A 26,179-nucleotide genomic window follows, 5' to 3' on the forward strand; every position below is an offset into this window, starting at 1 on the left:
TACTGTGCAGTCTTAGGCACAAAATAGGTTAAGCAAAAATGCTTTAAGAAATTATAAAATGAACACTAAACAAATATCTTCTCAACATTGCACTTTGCAAAAATACATATTCAAGACAAGACTTTTGCATAATGTATATATTTTTCCTTTGGTGTGTTTTTGTTTTTGTGTGATTTCGATCTGTGGTTTGAGTGTTCTTGTGTAACCAGTTGTTTTTTTTCCCCTCCAAAGTCCACTGGTAAAAGCTGAAACATAAGCAGACTGCTCAGACCACTTTTTGCAGCTTGGACAGGTAAAGAAGGTTTAGCCTGTGTGGCCAACAACTGCAGTTTTAAATTAGATTTCAGATTAACAGGGAAGTTAAGAATCAAGTTGGATATATTGTTATCATGGCTAAGTGTTTCCAGGTAATGTGTCATGAGTGTATTTTGCCATATTCTAGAATCTTTTTGTGTTTCTGTGTGTCTGTTTTGTGTAACTCACTTTGTGACCATGTGGGCTAGGTGCTCTTTGTGATTATAATTGCTGCGATACATGCACATGCTCAGTCCTTCCACCTGGGCCGGTGTCCCACCCCTGAACTTCAAAAAGACTTTGACATCAACAAGGTAATCTATAAACCGATTCATGTCGGGGACAGATTTGTCTATGTGAAGATCAATGCAGTTGTGTGTGTTTGATGGTTGCTCAGATCAGTGTACCTTGATGTTACTCGAGTGGCTGATGTTGAATCAGTGACACTCCCTGTTCCCTAGTACCTTGGGCAGTGGTATGAGATCGAGAAGCTTCCTGCTGTGTTTGAGAAAGGAACATGCAACCAGGCCACATACTCCTTACTGGATGATGGGACTGTCCAAGTCCGCAATGCAGAGCTACTGTGAGTTAAACACAAGCATTGGCTATGTGTGAATACACATCCATTCACACACTCTATTACAGTCAAATAAAAAAACGTTCTGTCACTCAGGGCTAATGGGCAGATTAACTCAATAGAGGGTGTGGCCAAAGTCAAAGACCCAATCCAACCTGCCATACTGGAAGTTAAGTTCTTTAAAGGTAGGTCTCAAATGCCAAACCAGACCCTCTCGTGTCTCACACACCCCTATTAATACACTGCTCCCTTCTTCAGGTGTGCCTGATGCACCATACTGGGTCCTCTCTACAGACTATGTGAGCCATGCGCTAGTCTACTCCTGCATTGGGTACCTGGGTCTGTTTCATATAGACTTTGCCTGGGTCTTGGCTCGCCACAGGACACTGCCTGATGATGTCATCAGCCGGCTCCATGATGCCTTGGCAGTGGCTGGAGTCAATATCAACCGCCTTACTTTTTCTAACCAGACAGGCTGCCAGGATATGTCTTGAGAATACACACACACACACACACACACACACACACACACACACACACACACACACATACATATACACACACACACACACATTCATGTATCATTAAAGTGACCAATTAAAAAGTCAAATTCAATTTTATTGTTCTGTGTAATTGCATTACTGTCTTTCACCATCCCCTATCTACCATTAAAAAAGTATGTATGTATATGAAAAAGGAATGTCCAAACTGGTAGCATGCCTGTTGATGACAAGAACGCACATTACATTGTTCAGTTGTGGGTTATACATCATTTGTTTTTGTAAAAAGAAAAGTGACGTAAATCAGGGTGAAATCACCTAAGAGACACCGTCCTATGATATAATTCATGACAGGCAGGCACTTTTGTCACTCAGGAATGCATTCACATCATGGTCTCATGACGACAATTTTGCTAATCAACTGCCTTGTGCTACATGTGCGCAGGGTCGCTGCGCTGAGAGCTCAGCTCACACACTGCAGCATTGAGAAGGACTCAACGCTGGATGTATTTCTGGTTATTACTCAGTATTAAAGAGAATATTTGAACCATTCTTTTTCCAAGCTTTTTTCGTAACACGCAAGACAGGTAAGAAACGATTAACCCTATTTGAAGAGATGTTATGTGGGTCCAAGTTATGATGAATGAACAGATTTACAAGGCTACAGTGAAGGGGCTTTTATTTTACAGAAGGTTTGCTGGGATATGGGCTACTTTCAAAAAAGTATTGTGATTAGATATTGTGTATTATAATATTGTTATAATAATCATAGACAAGTATGATCAGAATGTGAGTTGAGCGGAAAATAGTTAGTTCTCTTGGTGAGTTTCCCTTGTTTCTACGGAGTAATTGGACCTTCAGGGAATGCTGATTAAGGGTTTTCTTTTCTCTGCCTTTACACCCCCCCCCCCTCTCTAGCTGTCTCTCTATCGCACTCTCTTTGTGTGTTTGATAAAAGAGGGAGATAAAGTAGAACTGGAGGAACAGGAGGGGCAACATGGTTAGCATGGTGTGTAACTTTAGCTTTACAGGTGCAGCTTTAGGTGCACCTGTTGTGGTAGACTATCTAGTGTGCCTTGCCTATGATTTTGGGCCAAGATGACAGATTAAGCAAACAATGTTATGTTGTGCAACGTTTGTTCCTGAGGTTTCTTATGATGGACGATGTACATGTATATTTTGTATTGACTTTGGGAAAATATAATCTCACGCACTCTCTTGTCCTCTCTTCTAGGGATGAAGTTTCTTGTTTTTTCCCTTCTTCTGCTCCTCCCTCTGGTGTCTGCCCAGACCTATAGATGGGGACCCTGTCCATCTCCCAGAGTCCAGCCCAGCTTCGACCTCAAGCAGGTCATACACACAAGACAATACATACACTCTCTTTCTGTCTCATTCTCTTCATTGCAAACACACAGTCGTCAAGTCTGTCTAAAACACTCACACACGTGTACGCCTTCTGTCCTCAGTACCTGGGAACGTGGTATGAGATTGAGAAACTCCCAGCATCGTTTGAGAGAGGAAAGTGCATTGAGGCCAACTATGCTTTGAGGGGGGATGGCACAATCAGAGTTGTCAACACCCAGACTTAGTGAGTAGAACATAGGAAGACAAGAATTTGGGGCTTGCAGCATTGTTTGTTTGTCGCATGTATGGTGTATGGGTGACTAGAATGTGAAACTGGTATGATCAGTTTTCAGACCTACAGCCTTATGGACGATGGCGCGTGAAATGTACTGTATGTCGATTCTCCATGAGGGTGTGTTATGAATGTCAGAACAGAGGGTATCTGAGAAATATGTCTTAAGGGACTGTCTCCTTCTCTGATTCTGTCTGTCTCTCTCTCTCTCTCCAGTAAAGGCAAAGTTAGGCCTGTCGAGGGAACAGCTGTTGTGCCAGATCTCAAGGAACCAGCCAAGTTGGGAGTCAGTTTCTCTTACTGTGAGTCTCTTCTGAGCCTTTTTTTCTGTCATGACACATTCACATGATTGAATTTGCCGAGGCTGTTATGGTCAAGAATACACCGTAATTCAGACACAAGGACTTTTCTCTGTGTGCATGACCTCAGCACTGCACTCTCCCTGGGTAAGGGTCACATTATGACCTTAGAGCAGATAAACAACCTGCTGGGAAATCTGTTAGTGGAAAATGAGACCAAGGGACATCTGACATCATCCTTCTCAGGATGTTTGTGTGTGTGTGTGTCTCTCTGTGTTCATGCATGCTTGTGGGGAGAGAGGCACACCACTCAACACCACCTCTCTCTCTCTCTCTCTCTCTCTCTCTTTCTTCCACTCTGGTCCCAGTCTCTCCCTACAGCGCGTACTGGGTGCTGAGCACAGACTACGTGACTGGGGCAGTGGTGTACTCCTGTACCGACATTATGAAGGTGTTCCACGTGGAGTTCGCCTGGATCCTGGGGCGCTCACGCTTCCTGACTGTTGCAACCGTGGATCATGCCAGACAGCTGCTGCAGCAAGAAAACATTGACATCACTTATTTAAAGGCCACTGACCAGTCAGGCTGCTAATACGTGTAAAAAGACAGCTTAGAGGATGACCGGTACCCTATATCTACTACTCTTTTGTCTCTTATGTCAATCTGAGAATTCTGAACAGGTGTAATCAATATCCCCCTGCTTGTATTTTACACTACCCATAACATTATGCATGTTTTAGATCTGGTGTAATGCCTTTAAATAAGCGGTATGTACGGGTTGATGAGAAATTGAGCACTGCATATTAGGGTATAATATCTGTTTTTCAGGAATTGTTTTACAACAGACATTATATATCATATGTTATGTGTTCTTATTTCAGAGTTGGTGACACTTTAAGTATTTAACACTGAATTGTTTTATTCTCTTGCATGGGATTTTTGTAGGTTTTTACCTATTGGATTTATTTGTTTTCAGATATAAATATTGGGGTTTGTCTATTAAAGTATAGTTTTGAAATCAGATGAAATCATTCTCTTTTTTTGTGTGACCATGAGGAATTAGATTGTGACCGTGACACAACAATTACATAATTAGTTTATCACCATAAACTACATATAGAGTCAGAAACTGAATCACGATAATCACATCTACCCTGTCATTTAGAGATTGCTGCTGCCACAGTCTGAAAATGCACACAGTATACCTTGAAAACAAAGCAGCGCACCTTACAGACAGACAGGCACACTCACACAGCGTGGCTATGGAAGAGCCTGTTGCGAGGGCTGCATGGGCGCATGTGTGCGCTGGGAGGGGACATGTGGCCAACAGGATCCAGCAGCTGTGTTGTTCGTCTCCTGGTCTCCAGCAGAACACCAGCATCACTCTGATCCTCTACTGGAGCTATTCACTGGTAAGTAACTACAGGTCTCCTCACAAGGCTCAAACTTCTGCTCACATCACTACAAATGTGGTTAATCTCAGATAAATCTCAAATATAATGATAACTTTCAACAAAGCAAAAAACCCTGGGTTATATATAGGTAAAAGCAGATAGGAGGTAATTGTTGCATAGAAGTTGACGCCAGTCAAATTTGTATACATATTTCTGATGCTTTACTTGATTTGAGTGTGTGTGTGTGTTTTGTTTCAGGTGGGCAGAATGAAGTTGCTGGTCCATGTCAGTATTTTCCTCCTCTGTCTTATTGCCTCTCGCCTGTGTGGTGAGTGTCTTACACTGGGAAATCACTGCACATTCTGGTCTTGTGATGATGATTACCCATTTCTTTACACTGCTTGGTGTGCAGGACGAGTTTTACATTTTAACTGTTTGTATGCACTCTAACTGTTTTACTATATTGTAGAAAGTGCTAATAGACTTGAATAAACCCTTGTTTAACAAGCAAATATAGTTTATTCTTATCATTTATAACACTGACAGCAATGCATTCATAGGAAGACTTCTGTTTTTAAGTCTTGGATGTATACAATGAGTAGTCTGTTTCTGTATGACTGACTGTGTGTATGGTGACTAGTGACTAGTGTGCTGGCTAGTTTGTTTGTGTGTGTGTGTGTGTTGTGTGCAAACATAGTGAGGAATAATATTTGAGGAGGAAACGGGTTTCCTCAGGTATCATGGACTCCCTCGGGTTATGCTAAATTTTCCATAATCTGAATCCCCTCTCTGTGTGTGGAGTATTTTGGAATGCTCAGGAATGCTCAGGATCTCTCTGAGCCTTTCCGTCCTGCCCCTTCTCTCCCTCTCTCTCAGGCGCCAGAGTCATCGTTCCTGAAGGAGGTAAAATAATAACCTCCCATTTAAGATAGCAGATTAAAATCCCCATCTGAAGCAAACCTTATTAAAGATATTTAATCTAATCCCTCTCTCTCTCAGGACAAAGTAGCTGTCGTGTTACCACAGTAACTACTTTGTATCAGTATCGTTCATTCGTCTGTTTCCATTTACTGTGCTACCAGTGAAATAAGAATCTGTTGTGGGAACATGTTCATCTTTGCAGTGCAAAGTTTCTTACATTCTAAGATAGATAACGTCAGTCTATGCAGAGATTCAGCCTAACGGCACTCCCTCTCATGCGATATTGATGCTACATACTGTAGATTTGTTTTTCTCCTTGCAATAGCCTTGTAAAACACAACACTGTAAAATATGCCATGTCTGTGACTGTCCCTGTCTGTGTGTGTACAGTTCCATATGATGAGCCCCCGGCAGTTCCCTACTGGCCCTATTCCACCTCCGACTTCTGGCACTACATAGAGTACTTCAGGTCCATCGGAGCCTACAACCACATCAACGAGATGGCCCGTGCCTTCTACGCCCACCAGCACCTGGGAGACACACTTGGATACGAGACTGCGGAGGGACATGAACACTGAGAGGCCAAGGAGACAAGGGGGACACAGGGTCGGAAGAGAGAGTTCAGGGGAGAGGGAAATGTGTGGAGTTGATTAAACAAACAGGAAGAGAGGGAGGGGAGGTTGACGAAAGGTTGGGCAGAAACAAAGGCAGAAGGAAGCTTGCTCGGAGATGCTGTAGAATTAGATCATTTTAAATATGTAAACATATTATCATCATCTATTAAAAAGTGGATTAGAACCTCCCTGCCAACATACAGTTAACTTTTGTGTGTTCATGTTTTTACTGTTTTGAATGCAGTGGGGGTGTCTATAATAAATGATAAAGATTAAAGAAAAAAGGAGATGAAGAACACAATCTTCTTTTGCAGTCTGTGTATCATTCTCTCTGTATATATTATGTGTAATGTATAATATAATATAGATATTGTAGAGTAATGTAGAGTAGTAGACATATTATTGAACCTGTAGTGCTCTGTCCAGTGGCAGCCTTAATGTAAAATCCTATCGATGTAACGTGCAATATCAAATAAAAGGATGAAAGTTATTGGTCCTGCCTTTCTTATTCACCCACACTATCCAATTTTAGGATTTCAACTGAGCAACACAAAGGCTATTTCGAGTCGGTACCATTGGTCTTTGATGCCAGTCGAGCTCATTTGACGGTTACCTAAGCAGAATCTTAGTGTCACACGGGATAGTGTCCGTGTGTGATTCAACGATTACTTGACTGTCAGTGTCAAGAACGAGTAGAGACTGAAGAATTATGAAACCCGCAGTGGATGAAATGTTCCCAGAGGGTGCTGGCCCGTATGTGGATCTAGACGAGGTTAGTAGATCTTAAAGTTGCACTAGCATGGCTTGTAGTACTAGCAGTAGCCTAGCTAAAAAACCGATATTAGCTAGCACCTACTTTGTACGAGCTAGCATCTATAACTTGGCTAGCTCTAGCCTAGTGTGGAATGTCTTTCTTTTTCAATTGCGATTTTATTGTTAGCTCTATAACAAGCACATATTGCTGTACGTGTACCAATGATCCAAAATACAGTAGGAAAAACCCCATGCATACATTGCATGGCGAGCTGGCGACCTGCTTGCTGAAAGAATATTTAGCTAACTAGCTAGAGCTTACAACTTGCTAAATAATAGCTAGCTCTAGCTGTGTAGTTACTAGCCAGTTAGTTCAGGTAGGATGCTTAGTCTAGGTTGCGACATCAGAGCACAACAGACGTCAAAGGAAGATATATCAAGCATGCATTTCTAGCTAGCTTAATGCTACATCTATGTTGTGTTGTTGTGTGCAAACGTGTTTAAATAGCTACAAAGTTCATGTGTTGAATGTATGTCTGTGTGCCACAGGCAGGGGGCAGCAGCGGCCTTCTCATGGACCTCGCAGCTAATGAAAAAGCGGTGCACTCGGACTTTTTCAACGGTATGATTACATTTCATTTACATTTAGCAGACGCTCTTATCCAGAGCGACTTACAGTAAGTACAGGGACATTCCCCCGAGGCAAGTAGGGCGAAGTGCCTTGCCCAAGGACACAACGTCATTTGTACAGCCTGGAATCGAACCTGCAACCTTCTGATTACTAGCCCGATTCCCTAACCGCTCAGCCACCTGACTCCACTGATGTCCCCATCCACCTCCCTCGAATCCCTGTGTCCTCGAAATTAATTCCAATAGAAGATGGGAAAGTGAATGTTTACTAAACCTTAAGGAAATAAAAGAGGAAGTGGAAAAAGGTTGCACGGAAAGGCTTTCCATTCTCGTCCGCCAACACTACCTTACATCACTACCGCAGGACCATTTAAATATAACTCCTAACTCACTGACAGAACCAGTGAAATTGTATTTTTTTGTGCCAATATGAAGGTGTTTCCCCACTTGTGGTTTAAATAGAGAAGTGTGTCACATTCAGGTAGGGTCTCATTCAGGTAGGACCTTACAATTGCTGTCAATTCAAACTATCAACTATCGAGGACATTTCTACTATAAAAGTGCAGTTTATCATAATGGCAGGTATAGATTAATTGTAGACCTGATCTGCAACTCATAAGTCCATGCTTGTGTTTGTTTTGCCAACTGTGCTGTCTCACGGTAACATGAACATTTTGTCATCCCATTTTCCTCAATTCACATTTAAAGAACACATAGGCCGACACACTTGCACAAATGTTTAAGTTATAGTCTGTTTTTCGTCTCTGTGTTGGCCACATATGAAACCGTTTATGGCACAGTAGCACATGACCTAGAAAAGAGCTGAATGCTGAAAACAGGAAAGGAGAGGGGTGGCAAGAGAGGAGGAAAGAGTGAGTTGGAAAAGGAGGAGAAGACGATGTTAACGTGGCTTTATTGGTCCTGTTAGACTGAGGCTCTGCAGGACACCTCGTCAGTCAGCCTCTTTGAACACACCACACACACACACCGACACACACACTCACACACACAAACACTCACACACACACCGACACACACACTCACACAGGGCCCTAAAACAACCGTTCCCCACAGATTCTGTGATCTTTGTGACTTTTAATGACGTTTCCTTGAAGCTTCTACTAGCCGAATGGTCAACTAATCAATTCATTTTGGACTAGGTGGGGCAGTGGAGGGAGAAGGACCTTTTAAATCTGTAAGACAACATAATTCCTTGTCATGTTTTTTAAAACTACTTTGCCTTTTCTTCTTCCTTTCTTTCTGTCTCCTTTTTCTCACAGACTTTGAAGATCTGTTTGATGACGACGACCTACAGTGAAAGAAAACTTGTGATGTCGGTGTGTGTGTGTGTGTGTTTGAACATGGACGCTGCCACTTTACCTGAAGAAAGATGTCCACTGCTTGTGAGCCATGTTGCTATGTCTCCTCCAAAGTGTTTGTTGTAATAAAGCTTTCTGTTTTCTAACCCAGCCATGTTGAACCAGATGTCTGAATTCTGAGAATCCCATACATTCCATTGTTGGGCTAAATTATGAGTATGGTTTTGCTGTTGTCGTGTTTCAGTCTGCTCTTGGTGGGATTGCAGGTTTTGTGGGCGCACAGAAACACCTGTTAGTGAACTTAATTACACACACGATACATGGAAACTATAAGGTATGGACAGGACGAGACAGGAAAAGGTTGGTAAAACGTGGAAATGCTTAAAAATACGAGGGAGATAAAACATTGATGTTCACAATCCTGAGGTGATTTGCTGACAGCAGAAGCAGACATGCTCTTTCAGCCTGATGACGCTTCTAATCCAAACTCCCATTTCAAATCACACACAATTTACAAAACAAAGATGAATGATTCACAGGTTTTAATTACCTTCAATGTTTTTCATTGCTGTTTTGCTCCCAACGGTTTGGAATAGGGCGCTCGGATGGCTAATGTGGTTAATGCAACCTGGGCCCCATGCAGCATGGCCTTGTTGAGGGCAATTCACAGACAGTTTAATACATTTTATGTTCATTCAATGCTTGAGAGGTAAATAAATTAAATTCAATATTTGAATGAAAATCTGCTTTGAATTACTTCTGGTTCCGGTTTGAATCATCATAAGTAACACAATTTAATTGGACTGCTTATCTGTTATTTTGTTTCAAGGATGTAAGAATGTCAGGGAAATCAGAGAAACTTTACATTTACATTACATTTATTCATTTAGCAGATGCTTTTATCCAAAGCGACTTCCAAGAGAGAGCTTTACAAAAGTGCATAGGTCACTGATCATAACAATGAGATAGCCCCAAAACATTGCGAGTAGCCAAACATGGAACATACATTGTGAAAAGCAAATAAGTGCCAATGGGAAGAACCATACGAGCATGTAGTTAAACAAGTTACAAATTAAACAACATGAACCTTAAAAGTGCAATAGTGTACCTGTAGAAAAAGCAAGCAAAAATAATATAATTCACAGCAAGTACAAGAAGTTAAATCAGTTGCAACAAACAACAAGAGCAACAAGTCTCTCAATAAGAGTCATTGTTATCCTGGAGGAAACTAACATCAGGTCCAGCAAATCATTCCTAAGAAGGCCTACCGTTGTACTCCCGGAACAAGTGCGTCTTGAGCCTTTTCTTGAACGTGACCATCTGGCAAAGTAATTTTGCAAAAGATTCCCTGTACATTTTACATGAGGGGAACATTGGATGCAGTAAGGTTGTGGTCCACGTGAAAAGACAAATGACAATGTGCAACGTAATATTACAAAAAGCCATTACCTGAATAATCATTGTTGACATGGTTTGGTGGTTCAACAATGTGTGTGTGTGTCTGTGTGTGCACACAAATGAACTGTTACAGAGCCAACGTGTCTGAACGCAACAGACTTAAGGAAACTGTAGATTATGAAATTCCTGATGGTGAGACCAGCTGTCACGGTCAGGCTGCCTGTGTGAGAATGTGCTTGTCCGCGTTTAGGAGCATGCATGATTCTGAGCTTGTGTGTGTGAGTAAGGTGTGTGTGCTTGAAATCTGTGGTCTCAATCACCAAGGGGGGCTGAAGGAAGTGCTTATGTGGCACCTTACACGCACACACATGTTATGCTTCTTCTTAGTTTTTTCTTCATTTTCTCCTCGTTCAAGGTAGGTGTTGTACATGCGTATACAAACAACCTATCTTTTTTCCCCCTAAAATATTACTTCCATTCCCCCTTTCTCTCTCTCTCTGTCTCTCTCTGTCTCTCTCTGTCTCTCTCTCTCCCTCTCTCTCTTTCTGTCTGGGTAATTAGTTTATCTACCATTGGTCAGACAGCTTGGAGGGCATCAGCCAATCACAGGTCTTCTTGAAGTGCCACTCAACCTTCTGGGAAACCTTTTGTGTGTTAATGAACTGTGTATGTGTGTTTGTGTGTGTGTGTGTTACTGATGAGAGGTCTGTTTAAAACCAGCCAAACCCCTCTACCAGGGCACAGTCTGTCAGAGGGGCAAGAAAGACTGGGCGTTCTGGAAGTTTCTCACTCACACACTCACACACACTGACACACACACTGCTGGGCTGAGTCAAACTGCGTTACCTGTCCTTGCAGCTTGAACAGACCACCTCAACCCAAGAATCTACAGAGACATTTCTACACCCAGGTAAGAGAGAAACTCCCCCATACACACAACCACATATTCAGTTTACCTGGTGCAGATAAAACCCTAATCCTAGACACCTCAAACGAATTTGGGTGATATTCAACGTGTGTATGTGTTTTTATCAGGGGCTAGCTCACTACTAGTAACCAGCCTGGGGCCCTAGTCAGTAGTACGGTGTCGAGGTCCTGGTTATAGTGATCTGTGCATGATGTGAACAGCCTGTGTAGCTGTGCTGTAAGACAGACCAGAGATGTCAGGTCAGTGAAGAATACAGTCTATCCTGAAGCACCTGGAGTAGGTAAATGGCTTAGATTACCCCCCTGAAGCTGATGTGGAAGCCTTTTGGAGGTTTGAGGAGGTTTAGGGACAGGACTGTACGCCCTTATGGCCTTACGTGTACATGAAGAGTACACACTATCGGGTCAGGTTTAGAAGGGTCGAACATCGTCATCTTTGCTCTGTGTGGTGAGCGTTTTCTCATGCGTGTGTGTGTGTGGATGTGTGTTTGGTCTTCTCAGGAGAGGGGGAGGTAGAGTGATGGCTGCAGGAAGAATGTCTTTCTCCTGTCTATTAACAACAGCTCTTCTGGCTACAATCCTACTGCCAGGTAAGTACATGGCAACAAGCATGCATTTCTGACACTTGTACATCCTCACTTACTGACCTCAGTCAATCAATCAACCCGTTCTCGTGGGACTGGGCTGAGGAGATTCACTGAGGAACAGTGCGGTTTCCCTCCCAGTTGAATGAGTTCAGTAGGGCTTGGGCAACAAAAATGCTTAAGAGTTTGAACACGAAGACATGAGTTTCCGAACCCACCTGTTTCGAGTTCAGAGCTGACATGATCGACAGCTTTATACTGGCAAAGCTTTATTGAATTCTTGTCTCTCCTCTTAAACAGTTTTTGAAACAGGCCCCCTGTGCTAGTTAGAGGGCTGGAGAGAGGGGGAGGAGGTAGAGAAGCGCTCTTTCATCGCTCCTGGTCTTGTAAAAGATTAGTACCTGTCAGCATCAGTGCTCCCCCTCTCCTCCTCCCTCTCCCTCTCCTATCCTCCTCCCTCCGTCCTGTGGCTGCTGTTACCAGATGTGGTTGGTCTTTTACAGGCTCGTAAAAAATAATACAACGGATACACTGAGGCAGCGACATTGAAGCCCCCCCCCCCCCCCGTCCTGTGCCCCCTGCACCCCCCCCCCCCGGCCTCCCCTCCCCAAAAGCACTGGATCTTCCTCATGGCTGTTTCTCCTTCACTAATAATTTCTTGCTTTTGTTAAAAGCTTTCAGTCTCTCCCTGTCCCTCTGTTCCACCTCAGAAGCTCCCTGTCTTTTCCTCAGTTTCTCTTCATGCCTCCTGTGTCTTTCTCTCTACCCCCCCATCATTCCCTCCACTTCATCCTGTCTTCATCTTCTATCTCTCATTCTTTCTTTCTGTCTCATCAGCTCTTCTTCCACCTATCCTTCTGCCAACTTATATAAATATAATTCCTGTTCTTCCTGCCTCCCTTCTCCCTCCATCACCACCTTCCTGCTCCTGTAAGGCATGACCACCTTCTCCCTCCATCACCACCTTCCTGCTCCTGTAAGGCATGACCACCTTCTCCCTCCATCACCGCCTTCCTGTTCCTGTAAGGCATGAACACCTTCTCCCTCCATCACCGCCTTCCTGCTCCTGTAAGGCATGACCACCTTCTCCCTCCATCACCGCCTTCCTGTTCCTGTAAGGCATGACCACCTTCTCCCTCCATCACCGCCTCCCTGCTCCTGTAAGGCATGACCACCTTCTCCCTCCATCACCGCCTCCCTGCTCCTGTAAGGCATGAACACCTTCTCCCTCCATCACCGCCTCCCTGCTCCTGTAAGGCATGAACACCTTCTCCCCGTGGAGATGAAAGAGAGCTGAATCTGTGTTTTCTGCTGGGGTCACACACACACAAACACACACACACACACACACACAGTTCTTTGAGGTAACAACACAGTCGGGGGTTCACTATTAACAGTAACCTATAAAATCTACAAAGAGCTACAGCCAGAAAACCTTCAGGCAGATCCAATTACCCTTATCCTGTATATCTGTGTGTGTGTGTGCGGGTGTGTGCACTTGCACGTTACTACCTGTGTATTGCAGACACAGTAAGGGGGGGGGGGTAATTTCAGTCTCTGTTCTGACTCAGGCAGGCAACATCTGGCTTTCACAATTGCTTCTGTTGGTGTGCGTGTTTGTGTATGTGTGTGTCTCTTAATGTCCAATTGTGTGTGTTTGTTTTCAGAATTCCTTTCTGCTGGACCTATTGTTCAGAACCTTAAAGGAGATGGTAATGACATAATAACCTTTTAAACACACACACATACACACAGAACAACACACACACATTTTGAATTGAATTTTGTATGAAAATGCAGTATATCATGTGATGTCTGTGTGACCAGAAGGAGATGCCAGTGATGCTACCGTTGCTATGGCGTCACAGAGGAGACTAGTCCGTAACCGTAGAAACATCAGCTGGTACAAACAGCACGCTGACTTCTGGAGCTGGTACAAGTTCTTCACAGACAATGGCAACCAGGAGGCAGTGAGTGCAGACACACACACACACACACCCCAACTGACAGTGTGCAGACACATGAATGCCACCCTTTGACTTTGCTATCTTGGTATATTTTCTTACCAACTCTTCGCTTCCCCTCTCCCCACCTCTCTCCCCACCTCTCTCCCCATCTCTCTCCCCCCACCCCTCTCTCCCCACATCTCATCCCACCTCTCTTTCCTCACCTCTCTTCTCACCTCTCTCTCTCTCTCTCTCTCTCTCTCTCTCTCTCTCTCTCTCTCTCTCTCTCTCTCTCTCTCTCTCTCTCTCTCTCTCTCTCTCTCACTCCTCACCTCCCCACCTCTCTCTCCCCAGGTCCAGGAGCTGGACCGGGTCTACCTGGCCTACCTCCAGAACAAGAACCGAGCCGAGGGCCGCCGCTCTTACAAGGCCTACCTGAGCCACCTGGGGGATATTTACAAGTCCTGCGCCGATTCCGAAGACCCTAACTGTGTGGCCTCCTACACCAGCAGACCCAAGCCTGAGGCCCCCAAACCCGCCCCCAAACCCGCCCCCATCAAAGTATGTGACCCCTACAGGGATCCCTACTGCCTGTATGCTGCCCTGGCCGCCCAGGCCAAGGGCCCTGCCCCCGCCCCCGCCCCAGTCAAAGCCCCAGCCCCCATGTACGTGCGCTCGCCCGTAGCGGTGAAGGACCCCCGGTCTGGGTACTACTTCTACGCCCCTAGCGTGGAGTCTTTCCTGTCTAAGGTAGGAGACTCACATACTGGCTCTCTCCCCTGGGAGTCTAATTACTGATAACAGCTTGTTTTCTGGTGAAAATAAATCGGCCTTATCATCATCATTACATATCCACAATCATCATCCTTCATATCACGATCACCAGCGCCGTTCTCCTGGTTCTCCCTCCAGGAGCAGAAGTCGGAGCTGCTACGCATCTGTGCCTCCGAGGACGTGGAGTGTCTGCAGTACCACCTGAGGGCTGCCTACGGCTACAAGCCCTCCGCCGGAGCCCTGCCCTCCTACGCCCACCTGGGCTGCAACCCCAAAACGGACCCCAACTGCAAGCCCCAGCTGGTGCAGAAAGCCCCCAGCGGCCTCTACCTGCGCTACCCCAACTGTGACCCTCATAGGGACCCCTACTGCGCCTACGCTGCCTCTCTCCAGGTAGGCCCCCCGCCAGCCTCCAGCCTCATTAGAGGCACTGGTGATGTGCTCATTGGGTTACACACTATTGGTGTTATTTATTTAGAAGTTCATTATTTGTTTGTCTTCTGAGAAGGATGCGAGTTGGAAGTAAAAAAATTATTTGTATTTCAGTCTTTTCATCTAATAATTTCTGAAAGCATTTTAGATTACTGTATGTTTCTGCTGCCTCCCTCCAGGCCCCCCGGGCCCCAGCCCCCCCCGCCAAGGCCCCCGCCGGTCCCGGCTCCTGTAACCCCTTGTTTGAGGATGGCTGCAACCCTCTGACCGCCACCAAGTACGCCACACCCCCCGAGGAGTTCAAAGATGAGCATCGAGATGAGGCTGCCGCCATGCGTGCCGCTCCCCCTGCGCCAAGGCAGCGCAGCGACCCCTTCGCCATGTTCAGGGACGCCTACGCTAATGCTAATGCTAACGGGGAAAGCAATCCTCATGCCTCGTATCGTCAAGCTAGCGCTCCAGTTAGTGACCCGTACGCCAGGCTTCGCCAGGCTATGGCTAGCGCTCAGGCTAACGCTCAAGCTAACGCTCCGGCTAGCGACCCATACGCCATGTTTAGCGAGGGCGATGCTAATGCTAACGATCCCTTTGCCATGTACCGCCAGGCCGCGGCGGCTGCAATGCACCGCAGGGCCCCTCCGGCCCCCAGGCAGCAATATCCTGCCCCCCCACCCCGCTACGAGGAGCCCACCCAGGAGGATCGCCACCCCCTGGGCCCCCGAGGGAAGACCAAGGAGGGCTATGACTGCTTCATTGGCTACGACCAAGAGTGCTACCCTCTGAAACCCAGCGAGCCCCGCTCCGGTGCCCACCGCCACACCGCCTACCCCGCAGAGCCCTACGAGCCCCACCTCAACGCCGACGGGAGCAGGAGCGGCGTGAGGGAGCCCACCAACCCCGACTGCGACCCCGAGTACGACTCCGACTGCCGCCTGAGTCGCTACGAGCCCGAGCAGCCTGCCGAGGCCAGTCCAGAGCACCATGCCGAGGCTGAGCACCAGGGGGCAGCGGACCAGGGTGAGCACCCCTACCAGGGGGCAAGAGAGAGCGAGCAGGAGCAGTACGAGGCGGAGCCCTACCAGAGCGGGCAGGAGGAGTCCTACGGGGCCTACCCCCCACACTCACAGGGCATGCCCAGCTTCCAGGACATGTTGAGGGGATACGGGGACCAGTACCCAGAGCAGGGGGATCACAGGGCCTACGCAGATGACTACCGCAAGAAATAAACACACACGCACACACAACCTAGCCTACACACAATGGACTAACACTTACACATATAATTCACACAGACCAAGAGTGTATCCTTAAGCAACCCCACGATACTACTATACACACACACACGTATAAAAACGTACACACACATATACAGGCACACACACAACCAGTCAAACTGGCGAAGGTTTGGGGCAGAATTATTGAGAGAAAATGGACGAAACAGGACTGGTGCCAGAGGATATCTGGAAGTCACGTACACACATTGCTGATAGCTGTAGGATAGGCGGTGCTGATGAGAAGTTCTGTAGCTGTTTTACATGTGATGGTTTCACCTGGCCCTTTGCTTTGCAGAATCACTTCCCAATTCACTGGAATATTTAATGAATTGTCAAAGCTCAGCTTCGCTTCTGCATCTATAAAACTCATTTTGTGTTTGTTGGTCTTTTGCTTTTGTTACTGATGTATTATGTAAAGTTTTTTTCACTTTTGAATGTTCCAATAAAAGCTTTGAAAGTCTTGAACTTTAGCCTTGTTTGCTGCCTGTCGTTCTTGAAGAAAATCTAAGAACCTGTCGTGTGTTTCAAAAAACGAAAGGAAGAAAGATGAGGCTTCGGCACGATAAACTGATAATCCTCTGCTGACCCCTATAGGACAAAAGAAAACAGTGACCAGAAGAACACTCCGTGTCCAGAGATGTCTGACGGCTGATAATGAAACACTTCCTAGTCACCCCCACCCCACTCCCCACCCCACCCCAACCCAGCCCCCTCCTCCTCTGCCCAGCCTCTGAACCCCCATCACACCTTCACTCTCACAGCTCACACAAACACAGAAGACAGCATGCCTCTGGAGAGCAGAAACTCAACTTTATTGATCCAGGAGCACTCAGACACACTGATGTCCATGGCTCCAGTGTCCATGGAGATGGGCCACTCACAGCACTGAGACAGATGCATTGTGAGGCAGCAGGGATGCTCTGTTTCCCCAACACACTCGACCGAGGCTCTTCACAAACCATGATTCGCCACGCAAAATGATCACTTCTAGTTTTTTGATCATCCAACCACTACTGTCCGTATATTAATATCCATAACATGACAGTTACAATACAACAGAGTCATATTCTATGTTCATTTGACGCTGGTCTGTGAATCATCTAGCATGCTGTTCTAAATTGGCAGTGTGACCTTTTGTCATTGTAGATCATTTTGGAAGAATCTAATTTGAGACTGGACTGTAAATATCACCCAGCAGGAAGATGGACCACAGTCTCACACTAACTGTCACTCCGGGCCACGAGCCAGTTGGATGCTGACAAATGGATAATGAATGAAGAGAAGAAAGGGTTGAGGAGGGGAGTTGGAGGGAGAAGAGGAGGAAAGAGGAAAGGGAAAAAGACAGACAATGTCCTGTCCCTGACAGAGTTAGTCAACGATCAGGGAACTTAACCTTCCTCTCCACACAAGGCAGTGAAGAGGGAACAGGAGAAGGGGAGGGGCACACGAGAGATAACAGGGAGGAGCTTGAGGTGATGGGAGGAGTCACAAATCGTGTGACATCTCAACGCCAGTGGTGCGCCAATGGGCTGACGGGTAGGCGGGGCTGGATCAGGAAGCCAGTGAAGGTGGAGTCATTGGTGATGTCTGCAAAAACGGCCCCGTTCTCCATTTCTGGGCCGTACACCTGTAGGAGTACAATAACAGTTTATCTCCGTCATATACCACATAGTGAGTGCAGGCAGGTGAACCTAGCTGAGTAGAGGCAGGCTGAGTAGAGGCAGGTGAACCAAGCTAAGTAGAAGCAGGCTGAGTAGAGGCAGGCTGAGTATAAACAGGTAATTGGAGGCAGACAGGATAAAAGCCGACAGGGTAGAGGCAGGCATAATAGAGGCAGCTTGATTTGAGGCAGGTGAATAGAACCAGGATAAGTAGAGGCAGGTAAGTGGAGGCAGCCGGCAGGCTGAATGGAACCTCACCTCCAGCCACACCTGGTCTCCAGCTGCAAGGGTCAGCACACTACTCCCTGAGGCCTGGTCAAGGTCAGAGGTCAAATACTGGTCCAGAGTCAGGGAGACCACACGCCCATTCCTGTAAAGACCAACCCGTAACCCCTCACCCTGCAAAACACAGTTATCAACACATGACACGTGTGAGTGTGATTGAGTGTGTGTTTGACGAAGTGTGTGTGTGTAAGAGAAAGTGAGAGACCTGCACGGTAAGATGGAAGGTGAAGTAATACACTCCAGGGATAAAACACCGGAACTTTCCCGAGATGTCATCATAGTGATGCTAAAAATAAAGAAAAACATGAATAAGGAAAAGTTGCCCTTGTTCAATGAACTCGTCTATATCTAATGAGTGACTGTTCAAAGGATCGCGCGCACGTTACCTGTTTGTTATAGAAGGTCTTCGTGAACATGATGGGCGTGTCCACAGCCGAGGTGGGAGAGGTCAGGCCCACGCTGAACGCTGAGCGGTACGGGAAGGAGCTCTCTCCCCTGTTCCCCTGGAGACCTGGCGTGCCAGGGAAACCCCGTAGCCCCAGCCCTCCCTCCCCCCCCGGCTCCCCGGGCTCCCCCCTCTCCCCCCTGGACCCTGGGCAGGGAGCAAATGACGAACAGGGGGAGGTACGGGAGGCAAGAGAGGGAGAGAGGGAGAGGGAGGGGGGGGGAGGACAGAGGAGGAGAATGTGGAGGTGGAAGAAAGGAGGTGAGGAGTAGGGGGAGAGGAGTAGGGGGAGAGGGAAGGTATGAGCTGGCAAAAAAAAAAATTCTACTAAGTCCCACACATCTACGTACCAGAAGTCACTACACAGTTGTACAAGTGAAGTTGGAACCAACACCAACAACCGACAGTGTCACTTGAGCGAGAGTTACTGCACACGTGCAGCTGTCTGTGCTGTGCAGTGAGCACACAGCATGCAGCAGGAACCCAACAGTATATCAGGATGTGTAACCTTGGTTTCCGTTCTCTCCGGTCTCTCCGGGACGCCCCTCTCTCCCGTCCCTCCCTGGCTGTCCGTCCAGACCAGGGGTCCCAGGCACCCCCCCCATCCAGCGGGAACACCCCTCCCTGGGGTCAACGCTGGGCTCCTCCACCACCCCTCCACCCAGGCACCAGCCCGCTGCCAGCGTGCACACCAACAGCACCCGTCCCGCTGTGGCCATAGCAACAAGACAATGGTCTCTGAAAGGACAGGAAGTAGGAATCAGGAAGTGGAAAATACATTTAAAAAATGGTGGACCACTGCTGATTTGTTGATGAGACTGGAACAGGGATGTTCGCATAAACCGGACTGCAGACAGCGTATGAATATTTAACGTTAGTTCAGCTTGATGCCTCGTAAACAACAGAGCTCAGACCGTCTATGTCTCTTTGCTTCACTTGGTGTGATTATGGAACTGAACTGGATCTGAAAATGGCCCTGAACACAAGTTTTACTTGTTCAAGATTGCACAGGTGGTACAAAGAACACATGCCATTGAACCAAGATATTCTAGTCGGTAGGCAAAGCATCAAAATGGCCACATGCATGTGTGTTTCTATTTGTATCCAAACATAGAGGACATGTTAATAGGCTTCATTTCAGACACAGAGAGAGAGACAGAGAGAGGGAGAAAGAGAGAGAGAGAGAGAGAGAGAGAGAGAGAGAGAGAGAGAGAGAGAGAGAGAGAGAGAGAGAGAGAGAGAGAGAGGGAAAATCAAACACACATTGTCCTACCTTTTGTCCTAAACCCCTACAGTGCAAAGGGAATGAAAAACGAGATGGCCGAGTGAAAGGCGGTGATGGGACCTGTGCTGTCCTTGCGTGAAAGCAGTGTGTGTATATGTGTACAGTCTGTGTGTGTGTATGCGGTGTGATTGTCACGCCTATATATATCTTTGACAGAGACTCACCAGCTGGTGACAAAGTCACACACGTTCCCTGTGCCAGCGACCTGCCAGCCATATTAGAACAAACTACACACGCACACACACCACGCACGCACTCACCAACAAAGACACACACACACACATACACACACACACACGCACAGAGAGCAGATCTGTGTCTCCCTCTGGTGGTCAGTGGATTGTGAGCGCTTCCCTGTGGAGACGCTAAGGAGAGCTAGAGAGTTGGTGCTAGCTGAATCACCTTGAGATGGAGCGAGACAGCCCCACCGCGGGGCCTCATCCTGGGAGGTCTGGCTCAGCTCTCACCTCTCATTAGAGGAAGGAACGCTGAGACAAAGAGACGGAGAGACACGGCGAGGGGGGGATGCGGAAGGGCAAGGCAGGAATGCTATCTCTCCTCGCTTCTCTTCCTTTCTCCTTCCTCCTCTTCCCCCACCCTCCCCCACCCTCCCCTGCCCTCTCCTCTCCTCTCTTCCCCTCCCCTCCCCTCCCCTCCCCTCCCCTCCCCTCCCCTCCCCTCCCCTCCCCTCCCCTCCCCTCCCCTCCCCTCCCCTCCCCTCCCCTCCCCTCCCCTCCCCTCCCCTCCCCTCCCTCGCCTCGCCTCCCCTCCCCTCTCCTCTCCTCTCCTCTTCTCTCTTCCTCTCCCCTCCCCTCTCCTCTCCTCTCCTCTCCTCACCTCTCTTCCCCTCCCTTCCCCTCCCCTCCCCTCCCCTCTCCTAAGTTAGCAGAAGTATGCGACCCTGTAAAGGACAGACTTAGAGACAACACTCCACTGGAATATTCCAGAGCACGCCACTGATTATAAGATGCCATGGTGCGAAGGTTAAAAAAGAACAAGAAAAATTGCCCTGCTTACCCTCCTCCCCATCTCCTCCTCCCTCTCTCTTTCTCTCTCTTTCCCTGCTCTTTCTCTCGTCCCACTCGTTCCCTGCGTCTGAGACACAGTGCATACACACACGGTGAATTCCTCTGAGGGCAACACTGTTGCTGGGGTGTGTGCAGGACTTTGTCAGCCTCCCCATCTTCACGTGTTTCCTCTGTAGGTACAGGATCTGCCTACTACCTTATATGGACATCATGCTCTACATCCGCCCTTTCACCTTGCCCCACATCGAGTCTTTGTGCAGTCGTGTGTGTCGATGCACGGGTGTGCGTGTCCGTTTGTTTCTGTGTCTACGTCTAGACGTGTATGTGGGTGGGTGTGTGTGTGTGTCCACGCGTGTGCGCGCCTGTGTGTGTGTGACACACAGAGGCACAGATTCCATTACGGCTGTAGATTATATCTGCGTTGGGAGTCACAGTGAGCACCGAAAGGAAAACGTCTTGTCAGCACTTACACAAGTCCTCTATCTGCAGGATTAAACAGACAGAGCAAAGCCACTGTGTAAAACCAGGGGATTTGAGCGAAATCTTTTCCTCCTTTTTTTTTCTTTAACTGTGCTTCTATTGATGTTCTTTTCTTCATCCCCCTCCTCTCTTTCTTAGTCTTAACTTTTTCCAGTCTTCTGTTCTCTGAGGGTAAACTCTGATAAGTCGTCCAGAGAGAACCATGGAAGGTAACTGAGTCATTTGGATCATTTGGGGTTGAAACACGTCCTAACTGGGTAGCAGTCCTTGCCCACTGAGCTGACCTAGCCCCCCCCTCTCCCACCGACACACACAAGCACACCCTCACACACACCCTCCCACACACCTTCAAACACACCCTCACACACACCCTCACATAGACACGTTGTCGACCAACACAAAGGTGTGCACACATCAGGATATTGTACACAGAATAACTAATTAAGCTGTTAAATTGCATGCATTTTTTCCAACAATGCTTTTGTGTGTGTGTGTTTCTCAGCTCAGAGGCTGTGGTGAAAACACGGAGGAGAGAGAGAGAGAGAGAGAGAGAGAGAGAGAGAGAGAGCGAGAGCGAGAGAGAGAAAGAGAGAGAGAGAGAGAGAGAGAGAGAGAGAGAGAGAGAGAGAGAGAGAGAGAGAGAGAGAGAGAGAGAGAGAGAGAGGTGAGCATAGACTGAGGCAGGTAGTTACCTTATCATTGAACTGCAGAGTTGCTGGAAGATGAGGTGGGACTTAAATTAATTTCATACTCAATTAATGAGAAAATTATCATTAGTCACTTCATTAACAATTATTACGGGGTATTTGGTATGTTGGAGGAATTTCCAGTTTTAGAAACTCAATATGGTGATAACATGGCATGAGAAAACTTTGTATGTTTTTTTGGGATATGCAGGTTTCTAACGGTCAATTTAACCTTTTACTGTAACTTCACCTGTGAGGAAATAAAAGTGTTTATGGTGCAAATGCAGTTTTAGAGAAATAGAGAGATATAAAGAGAGAGAGAGAGTGAAAGGATTGCTGAGTGCAGTATCGTTAACAGTTCTTAGTTATATTTAATGTTTTTTTAGTTATGTTAAATTATTAGGATCAAATACCTCAATGGCGCTCTCCTGTAAGGTCATCTTCTTAAACATATAAATGGTTGTGATTGGCCCGACCGGATTTAGGTTGGTTGTCGAATCAGTTTGAAAGCAAGGTGGCCAGACCCATCTGCCAGAGCAGAGGAAACACTAGCTCACAGACAGGTCTGGTCCTCAGGCTATTACATGTTATCTCCTCCAGAGAAACACGTGTGGATCCTCATCATTCTCGCCAGTTCTTTTGTAAACCACATACATGTTCTACCCCAGAAACTTAGTTTGCTCTGAGTTAGTGATCAGTTTGAGAGTGTGTTCCAGAGGAGTCAAGGCTGTGTTCGAGGGCCACTGTGCGCCCTCATACTCAACGCATGGCCCACGTCTGATGGCATAGCGACAGGTCGCCGTGGAAACCTTGGCGTGATGGATGGCTCTTCCTCGTGCTGTCGTCTTGCCGATGCTCTGGTGTTTATCTTGTTATCCTTCGCTCTGAGCACTCGTTTATCATCCCTTCATCCACAGGGAGGGGGCATCCCTCGCTCCCACAACGGCTGATTAAATATTAATTACATATGAACTTACAGGCTGGTGTTTGTGTGTGTGTTTGGGGGTGTGTGTTTAAGTATAGTTGCGTGTCTGAGCGAGAGTGTCTGTGTGTGTGGTAATAGGTCTCATCTAACCATTATGACCATTATCCAGTCCTTTTCTTGCCTGCACGCTGAGATAACTGCACTTACAGAGATAACGCTTTGGAGTTGAATGGCCTTTTAACTTTTAGACTTTTCTTTCAGGGAAAAGTTAGGACATTCAAAGTGAACAGAAAGAGGTTTATCTTTACAAGCACACAGACAAACACACCCAGAGACACGCACCACACACAAATAGAACATACACCCTGATGAAAAGATTGTGAGATAGAGCTATGTTGGTTGAACTTTGGTTAACTAACTACTCAATGAGAGGCAGATTTCTATAATCTGCATTTAGGCATATGCTTTCGTACTTCCTTCTTTTTCAGTGTCGCTTAGCAGATGTGCCGTCCAGAGACACAAAGCCTGAGGGGCTTGTGTGCCCTGCGTGTGTGTGTGCGTGTATGTGTGTGTGAATGAGGCTCCTAAACGCAGCTGTGTAGACTAGCAACAGATGGCTCAGTCTCGTATCTCTCTGGAGCCGTGAGTGCTGTGTGACCCCCTTACATTTAATGTCTGACCCCATCTTTGAACTTTAACCTCTTTCTCTCTTTTTCTCTAAGGCTCTTTCGCTCCTGTGCTCCGTGTAGCATTATGGAGGGGCGTTTGACTCGCATCCAAATCGACAGGCATGGGTTAGTAACTGGGAGCGAGAGAAGGAGACAGAGAACTGAGAAAGAAAGGGAGAGAAACAGAGACGTAGAGATAGAAAGTCAAGATTATGATCATCATCCTCCTCCCTGAGAGAGAGAGAGCAGAAGAGGAGGAGGAAGAGACATGGAAGAAGAGAAAAAGCAGTGTGAACAAGTGTCCTATGTCCTCCAGCATGTCTGTGTGTGTGAGGATGAAATGCTTGGATCCGCTCAACTCCATGACCTCATCAAAAGCTATTTCAGCACACCTGAAAAGCATAAATGGGTATCTGATAGTGATTTTAATTGTGTGTATGTCTTTGTCTCTGTGTGTGTGCGTATGCTTGTTATTTGTGTGTGTGCGTGTGTACGTGTTGGTATTTACATGCAAAACATCTCTTCCAACAGCTGCAACCGACAGCCTGACCGCCTGTGGCAAAACCAAGAGAGAGAGGCAGGGCAAAGAGAGAGAGAGGAAGACATGAAGAGAGGAGAAGTGGGAAGGAGGGGAGAGAAGGAAGGGGGAGAGAGCGGGGGAGAGTGAAGTGTGAAACTTGGCATGAGTGTGATGTGCTAATGAGCCCGTATCATGGAAGGGGAGATCTGCAGAAGGCCAGGCTGAGACCGAGAGAGGGGAAAGGGGAGAGGAGCAGGTCAAAGAGAGAAAAGAAATGAGAGATCTCTACAGGCTGGTCCAGGTGCCTGCTGAGGTGAACCAGGTGACACGTGTTCCATGCTCGAGAGCTGTTGATGAACACACACACATACACACACCCGCAAGCACACACACACACACAGACACACGCACACTGACCATGGACGGATTCATACGTCTGTGACCTAGAGCTGCCTCTGATTAGTGACTTATTGACAAATCACTGGAGCCCACATGTCCTTCGTTTCAGAGGTGTGTTAGGTCGCTTATCTTGAACAAGAAGAAGGTCATTAAAACTGAAGTGCAGCTGTCCATAGCTATGCCTGTGTAAAATGGAGGCTGTTTTTTGACCCTGGTCAGTCTGAAACATTGCAGCTTTCCACGCACTACTGTACATCAACATGGCGTTCATCACTGTGCCGGTTCCCTCCTGCTGGCTGACCCAGGAACCCATCTCTCCAGAAGTCATCACCGACCACTCGGAGACTGCAGTCTTGTGAATTCATTCAGCTCCGTTCATGCGTGCTAATTGCTAAGGCTCCCAGTTCAAGTTTAGGAGCTCTGCCTCCATATGATATGCCAATCAGGGAGGTACGATATTTAGGCAGCTCACAATTATTGATGGTTCTGTGGCAACAGCAGAGAGGGCCAAACTTGGGGCAGCGAGACAAACGTACCACACACCTCAGACTGAGCCTCCAAAGGAATCCAGAATCAATCATAGAATATCCCCCGGTGTTCAAAATAATTCCCTCAACAGACTGATCCTAAGAGTTACGAAGAGGACAAGTCACTTTTCTTATTTGGCTCATATTTGATTTGTACCAACTGTTATAATTGCCATTATAATGACTTTGCCACCATAAAAACTAACAAACGAATCAATGCTGCACATTAGATGTAGGGGTTAGAGTGATAACTCAATATCATAGTCCATGTTAACGAGATAAAAAGCAATATAAGTAATTTGTGAATTCTTTATCAGATTAAAGGATTTGCTCAACAAGGATTTTTAGAAAATGGGTTTAGGAAGGAATTTATCTTAAGCAAGTGTGCTTAGATAGAAACACACATACACACACACACTTGGACACAGACACACAGACCCATACTGTATAGTTTGATATCATGGCTTGAAGGAAGATAAGAGACGAGAGTAACACATTATTAAGTAAGAATGTGTTTGTGTGAGTGGACTTCATCTCATCATTCATTTATGACCCTCTGAAGTAAGATTTGTTTCAAATATTCTGTGTTCCCGGATTGTTTCCCTGCAGATGAAAGATTTAATTTCAAATATGAATCTCCTCTATATCCTTCGACAACGATTTAATAATGGATAGGTTCATCTAACAAGAATACTGCTACAAATCGGACGAGGCCCGTGCCAGAGAGAATCTGAAGATATGTGTTTAGGTGACTGTGTGCAAACAACCCTTCACACAGATTCTGACACTTCATTATCATTCTGGATTCTATTCTATAATGAGAAGGCAACATGTATTTGTGCGTTATTTGTTTATGCTATGAAAAACTGTGGAAGAAGCACAACACAATTTTAAAAATAACACTTGAACAATCTTGACAAAAAGAAAAAGAAAAAACTGCTGTCTTTATGATTTAATAAATAAATAAAACGTTTTTGATAACATACAAATGCCACTAA

General features: G+C 46.5%; 6 protein-coding genes across 6 annotated transcripts; 5 read left to right on the forward strand and 1 right to left on the reverse strand.

Annotated features, from left to right (window-relative positions):
- Window positions 1-389: 389 nt before the first annotated feature.
- LOC136957810 (apolipoprotein D-like) lies at window positions 390-1,365 on the forward strand. The gene is made up of 5 exons (XM_067252005.1): window positions 390-407; window positions 504-608; window positions 756-877; window positions 968-1,056; window positions 1,130-1,365. The coding sequence occupies exons 1-5, from the start codon at window positions 390-392 to the stop codon at window positions 1,363-1,365; spliced, it is 570 nt and encodes a 189-aa protein (XP_067108106.1).
- A 452-nt stretch (window positions 1,366-1,817) lies between these two features.
- Window positions 1,818-4,327, forward strand: LOC136957690 (apolipoprotein D-like). The gene is made up of 5 exons (XM_067251818.1): window positions 1,818-1,958; window positions 2,606-2,721; window positions 2,838-2,959; window positions 3,224-3,309; window positions 3,675-4,327. The coding sequence occupies exons 2-5, from the start codon at window positions 2,608-2,610 to the stop codon at window positions 3,896-3,898; spliced, it is 546 nt and encodes a 181-aa protein (XP_067107919.1). The 5' UTR covers window positions 1,818-1,958; window positions 2,606-2,607; the 3' UTR covers window positions 3,899-4,327.
- A 241-nt stretch (window positions 4,328-4,568) lies between these two features.
- Window positions 4,569-6,712, forward strand: otos (otospiralin). The gene is made up of 4 exons (XM_067252208.1): window positions 4,569-4,718; window positions 4,959-5,028; window positions 5,577-5,603; window positions 6,012-6,712. Exons 1-4 carry the CDS (start codon window positions 4,569-4,571, stop codon window positions 6,197-6,199), a joined length of 435 nt encoding a protein of 144 aa, XP_067108309.1. The 3' UTR covers window positions 6,200-6,712.
- Window positions 6,713-6,861: 149 nt separating this feature from the next.
- On the forward strand, window positions 6,862-9,087 carry cops9 (COP9 signalosome subunit 9). Its single transcript, XM_067252011.1, has 3 exons — window positions 6,862-7,007; window positions 7,538-7,610; window positions 8,899-9,087. Exons 1-3 carry the CDS (start codon window positions 6,945-6,947, stop codon window positions 8,934-8,936), a joined length of 174 nt encoding a protein of 57 aa, XP_067108112.1. The 5' UTR covers window positions 6,862-6,944; the 3' UTR covers window positions 8,937-9,087.
- A 2,710-nt stretch (window positions 9,088-11,797) lies between these two features.
- On the forward strand, window positions 11,798-16,224 carry and1 (actinodin1). Its single transcript, XM_067252210.1, has 7 exons — window positions 11,798-11,852; window positions 13,514-13,558; window positions 13,680-13,816; window positions 14,147-14,542; window positions 14,705-14,959; window positions 15,208-15,390; window positions 15,604-16,224. The coding sequence occupies exons 1-7, from the start codon at window positions 11,798-11,800 to the stop codon at window positions 16,222-16,224; spliced, it is 1,692 nt and encodes a 563-aa protein (XP_067108311.1).
- An 841-nt stretch (window positions 16,225-17,065) lies between these two features.
- On the reverse strand, window positions 17,066-19,998 carry adipoqa (adiponectin, C1Q and collagen domain containing, a). Its single transcript, XM_067252007.1, has 6 exons — window positions 19,937-19,998; window positions 19,172-19,401; window positions 18,605-18,810; window positions 18,424-18,504; window positions 18,192-18,332; window positions 17,066-17,899 (listed from the first exon to the last, which is right to left on the reverse strand). The coding sequence occupies exons 2-6, from the start codon at window positions 19,380-19,382 to the stop codon at window positions 17,777-17,779; spliced, it is 762 nt and encodes a 253-aa protein (XP_067108108.1). The 5' UTR covers window positions 19,383-19,401; window positions 19,937-19,998; the 3' UTR covers window positions 17,066-17,776.
- Between the last annotated feature and the right edge of the window lie 6,181 nt (window positions 19,999-26,179).

This window comes from Osmerus mordax, chromosome 15 (assembly GCF_038355195.1).
Source record: "Osmerus mordax isolate fOsmMor3 chromosome 15, fOsmMor3.pri, whole genome shotgun sequence".
In the NCBI taxonomy this organism is placed as follows: Eukaryota; Metazoa; Chordata; class Actinopteri; order Osmeriformes; family Osmeridae; genus Osmerus; species Osmerus mordax.